The sequence below is a fragment of the Triplophysa rosa genome, linkage group LG14, assembly GCF_024868665.1.
Source record: "Triplophysa rosa linkage group LG14, Trosa_1v2, whole genome shotgun sequence".
NCBI classification, from domain to species: Eukaryota; Metazoa; Chordata; class Actinopteri; order Cypriniformes; family Nemacheilidae; genus Triplophysa; species Triplophysa rosa.
The window spans coordinates 22,903,354-22,908,694 of NC_079903.1; the positions used below are offsets into that span (position 1 = coordinate 22,903,354).

The following is a 5,341-nucleotide window of genomic DNA, read 5'->3' on the forward strand; positions in this document are numbered from 1 at the left end:
TTTGTCCAATATTTGCTCCCTTCAGGTTGAATAAAACCATGAAGATATGAGCTGTAGGGCATATGGACAAAACACTAAATGAAGGATATTTATTCTCCAGACTATATAAGCTTTGTGCATTTGCTCAGTTTACACTCCAAAATCATGAAACATCAATATAACATTTTATTGTATTTTCAACCGTTTATTTGAACATAAGGCAAAGATGTCAAATTTCCAAAACTGGACATCCTCTTTGGCCACTTTTGTTAATCTTTATATTTGTTTCAATAAAATGGGCTGATTTTCTAACACACTTCTAACTACCTTTTTAACACAAACTCGCCTAATTTAATTGCAGAATGGTTTAATACATATTTTTTGAAAGTATATACAGTATGTACTGCAAGTACATCATCAGTAACTGCAACTGAATCACTTAAATACTACAAGAATGTCTTAAGGCTAAAATAAACTACAAGACTTTAGCTCAGATTTTCAGTCTGGACTTGTTGCAGAAAGTCTGTGCAAGTCTGCAGATTTAATCAGTTAAAATTGTTTCTAAAACTTTCAAAAAGTCTGCAAGTGTATGATGTCTAGTTCTGTTCAGATTCTGTTAAAATCTGTTCAGATTTTAAAAGTCTTGTAGTGTATTCCAGCCATTAGTCTTACTTTACTTTTTCGGGGAAAATAACAGTAATTAGCTACATAATCCACTGCAACCAACACTGCTGTAGTTTCAGAAACTAAACTCCTCGTAAAGGGATAGTTCAATCAAAATACAAATTCTTCATTTATTCACCCTCGTGTATGTAATTCAAAACCTGCGTGACTTTCTTCTGTAGAACAAAAAACAAGACATTTAAAAAAATGTCTCATTGGTTTTGTGGCCATGCAATGGAAGTCAATGGGGGCCAATGGTTACCAACATTCTTCAAAATATCCTTTTTGGAATCGCTTTAAACACCTAGGGGACACCTTAAAGCTGATTTCAATGTTCAACAAGTTGACACGTTACTTTTCAAATGTTATATTAGTATTATTATATATTTGTTCTTTATTCCTTTTTCCTCTCATTTTTTAGAGGATCTATTGACAAAAATGCAATATAATATACATAACTATGTTTTCAGAAGTGTATAAAGACCTTACATGATGAAACATGTCCCCTTGCATGGAATTCGCCATCTAAACTCTAAATGGACAAACTGCTCTACAGAGTGTTATCTCCTTTGGCAAAGAAGTGAAAACGCGATGACATTTTAGTTCTGTGCAGCCACCATAGTGCTTCGAAAGGGAGGGGTGGAGTGAGCCGTTGGTTGCATTGTTTCCACCTCACCGCTAGATGCCGCTAAAATCTCCACATTGCTCTTTTAACCTAGTGAGTAAATTACAGGTACTTTTGCTTGCTGGAATAATAAACTGGGCGGTAACGTATAAGAATAAGCATAAAGTGACTTTCAGATGAAAACGACTAAAGCTCATTGTCACCACAAAAGCTCTGCAGATAGAAAGAGACAACTGTGTGGGACAACTAATTATATACAAGCATTCACTCAAACCACAGAAAAAATTGTTGAGATATCATAAATTAACATTTCATTTAATATCCTTGTGCAAAAAGCAACAAAATTAACATATGAAATATTTTAAATACAACAGTCATGTTAAGAACAGATTTTGTTATTCCTATAGCATCTTAAAGCTAATAAATGAAAATTCTCCTGGCTATACTGTATGGCCCGGTTTCACAGACACGGTTTAGCTTAAGCCAGGACTATGCCTTAGTTGAATTAAGATATTTATGTCGCTTTGATAAAAATGCCTTAGAAGAATACATTACTGGTGTGCATCTTGAGACAAAACAATGGCAATGATATATTTTAAGATATTTCTGGGCAATTTATATTCAGTTAAGACAGGTCACACATTCATTTTAGTCTGGGACTAGCCTTAAGCCTTGTCTGTGAAACCGGGCCTATATGTATCACTGAAGAGTAGGGGAAAAGTTATAGTTAACTAAATTATGATAAATAACAATGTCTACAAATTAGCATTTGGGGTTTTGCTTAACTGTCAATTACATATCATAGTACATTGCACTTGTTGTGCACAGCGTGTTGGTAGATTTAGCTTTAGATGTGGGTTTAGATTAGGATCAACAGTATACATTTTAAATGAAAGAACAAATAAACAAAAAAAATAGTTAATAAAAAAATATTACGTAATAAACAAGTCACTGTTTAACATGTCTTGACTCGAATCACAAATCTCAGCACTCTCATCCTCCAAAACTTCATGAAGCGGGGCAACGTCATCATTTTCTTCTCTGATTTCTTTCTTCATTTCATCTTTGTCGACGAAACTATAACAAGATGACCTGTAAAATGTAGACAGTATTTTAAATGTATAAATGATTGAGCTCAAAATTTAAATGGATGGTTTTTAGTTGTTTGTTATTACTGGATTTTCAAAACAATTGTCTAAAGATGACACAAAAAATAGCAATTTTATCTGATATTTAAAGTTTTTTTTCAAGACTGTGGTACACGTTAAGAGCTATTATTATGTTGAATAGTTCTGTCACCTGTCCATGACTTGCCAAAGATGTTGCTTCAGTTATATGGCAGTAGAGGTTGTGGCGGGCTATGAAACTACTGCACCAATCTCGGCCTATTAAAATAAATGACAATCCTAGTGAGCAACGTAAGGCCATGGTTGGTTGATTCGCTAAATCAAGATGTCCTACCCACCTGCCAATCTCTGCTCTCCCCAGTTGTTTGGCACAGGAATGTTATACTTTTGGGCCAATTCAAAAGCCATTTGACGGCATTTCTTTGGAGTAACAGCATGGAGGCGTTCGGCTAGCGTCTTTACGTTTTCTGACAGTTCCTCTTCTAACTCGTTGGAAAAGATCCTCTGCGCTTCTGCTGTTCCTCTGTACCCTACAGTTTTTTCCCGTTTTCCTTCTGCCTTTTTCACGTACCTCTGCAGTGTCGACCTGCCAATATTTCTCTCTTTTGCCACTGTTCTGATGGATTTCCCACGCTTGACTTCAACAAAAGCTTTCTCCAGTTCCTCATAGGTTGCTGAGCCCCAGTCAGTTTTTCGAATATAGTTTCGTGGCATGGTATGCTACAATATTTAAAAACTGTATCAGTTAACTTGTAAATTACAGCATGCTACTTTATTATGACCCAAGTTAAGATAGCATTTTGAATAAAGTTCCTCAATTTAATATTATGTGTTATCTCATAAACCTTGTAAGGCTTATCTTTACACAAGAAATGTACAACTGATTGATGGTCGATATGGTATAGAGTGGGGTCCATAAGTCAACGAGGAAACCTGCTTTTAGCTAATATAATTCAATTCCATTACAAATATAAATACTTACGGTTTTTACTGTCAAGCGCATTTTCAAGTATCTGTACTTGCTCTGTACCAGAGTAAAAGTAAGCGTAAGAGTACTACATTAAATGTATTTAAGTAATAAAGGTAAAAAACATATTAACATGAATTTATGAAATGCAGTGCAGCAAAAGTATGATATTACGTTTTATAATGTAGTAAAGATATAATGTAGTGAAGTAAAGTTTTCACTTTGATAAATAAAGTAAAGTAAAAGTAAAAACACTTTGATAAATACACATACTTGAAAAATGTACTTGAGTAGAGTCAAAATAAGAGTTATAAGAGTAAAAACTAAGTAAGAACCGTCCACTTCTGTGAATTAGATTATTCTTTAATGACAGGATGTCCATGAATTCAAAAGTTTTGTGCAAAATCAACTAGTTACAAGTGCCTCTCAACATACCCACTGGCTCATCAAACTGTTCGACTTCCTATTCTATCATTAATGAATAAACAGTGTGACAAATTTTGGCCCAAGAAACTGCAGTCTAAAAAAGTTAATCATTTTTACCACTTTCAAAATTGCTACACCTTAACATATCCAGTCAAAGACACCAGATATAACTAGTGGGTGCAGGACACTATTGTTCATTTATGTAAGTGAAGATAGCAAAATAATACCCAATAAATAATAAAATTATAACCAAAAATTCTTCATAGAGCGGACTACCAGTCAAATAAATTTGATAAAAATGTGCAACCAAATTATTCAGACACTTTGACGTGACCATGTGTTGCTTAAATGTTTTTTTTTTTGCTAATGCAACCTTCTTACAACACAGACTGAACAAAATTAAGAATTGCTTGGTAATCGGTTGCCCTAAATTATACCGAATAAACTGTGATAATGTGGGAAATGTTATCTGTGTCTGAATACATTTTGGTTTGACTGTATAAAACCTTTTTAGTGTTTCATTGATAGTTAATATTAAACAAAGCCATAATTAAACCTCAATGTGACTATGTGACCATTTATATATGAAGAGTTTATTTGCAAAAACAGATAACTTCATTTTTTATTATTTCAGAAATCATGTTTTTTATTATGTTATCATGTTTTTATTGTGTTAATTTGCTGTATTTGTTGGAGTTATTATTGTTTAATCAAAACAACCCAATTGCAGTTATGAATTGGAATGCACAATAAAAAAACATGATTTTTGAGAAATTTATTTTTGCAAATGAACTCATCATTAAGACACATATCATTTTAAAATAGTGCTGAATTTGAATAAATTTAACGGTCTGGGCTGCATTTCCCACAAGCATCGTAACCTTAAATTGATGATCTTAGAACCATTGTCACCAATGGAGCTACGATCAACCTAGGCTTATGAAGCTTTTGGAAAATGCAGCCCAGATCTTTTTGACAAATATAATTTTACATTAATGTATTTGCATTTAAATTAGTTTACATTATATAGCCTAATTTTCCTGCTTTATTATCATTTATTTTCCTTATTTCTAAACAGTGTTCTTATGTCTTTTCTGCTTCCTATTAAATGTGCTTTTGTAAACCTGCTATTTAACAATGTATAATTGTGAAAAGTGCTACAAACAAATACTTGTTTTTGAGACATACATGGTGCTAAAATGCTGTTAGTCATATAGATTTGCACCATGGAAATACCACAGCATTGTTTGTACCATGTTAACACCATGCGATACGAACACAGTAATCAAACATGCATATGTAGTACTTTTTGTAAAGAGAATATATGTCCAGTAAATATGCCCACGTGTTTATGACTTAAAACAATAAACCCTTTGAACGTGGATAAGGTATAATAACAAATACAATTCTTGAAACTGCACAAAGCATCACACCTACACCATAGAAACAAAACGCACTTACACAACAACAAACCTTCGCACCGGAATACGTTCCGTAAGCCTCCCCGGCCGCGGGGCGGGACGATGCCGGAAGTCATCACAACACTGGGCTGGG

The 5,341-nt window shown here is 33.7% G+C and overlaps 1 protein-coding gene across 2 annotated transcripts; it reads right to left on the reverse strand.

Annotated features, from left to right (window-relative positions):
* On the reverse strand, window positions 1-5,311 carry zgc:113274 (uncharacterized protein LOC552925 homolog). 2 transcript variants are annotated; one of them, XM_057351621.1, is made up of 4 exons: window positions 5,249-5,311; window positions 2,733-3,114; window positions 2,556-2,652; window positions 1-2,347 (listed from the first exon to the last, which is right to left on the reverse strand). In XM_057351621.1, exons 2-4 carry the CDS (start codon window positions 3,106-3,108, stop codon window positions 2,200-2,202), a joined length of 621 nt encoding a protein of 206 aa, XP_057207604.1. In that variant the 5' UTR covers window positions 3,109-3,114; window positions 5,249-5,311; the 3' UTR covers window positions 1-2,199. The 2 variants fall into 2 exon arrangements, with proteins under 2 accessions (XP_057207604.1, XP_057207603.1); XM_057351620.1 differs by having other exon boundaries at window positions 1-2,359; window positions 2,567-2,652; window positions 5,261-5,293.
* Between the last annotated feature and the right edge of the window lie 30 nt (window positions 5,312-5,341).

Excerpts from the sequence above, each read along its gene's own strand:
- zgc:113274 (XM_057351621.1), bottom strand. The coding sequence starts at position 3,108 with ATGCCACGAAACTATATTCGAAAAACTGACTGGGGCTCAGCAACCTAT. Across the intron at positions 2,653-2,732 it reads GGGAGAGCAGAGATTGGCAG|GCCGAGATTGGTGCAGTAGT; the intron begins GTGGGTAGGACA and ends TTATTTTAATAG. Across the intron at positions 2,348-2,555 it reads CATGGACAGGTGACAGAACT|TAGTTTCGTCGACAAAGATG; the intron begins ATTCAACATAAT and ends GTCATCTTGTTA.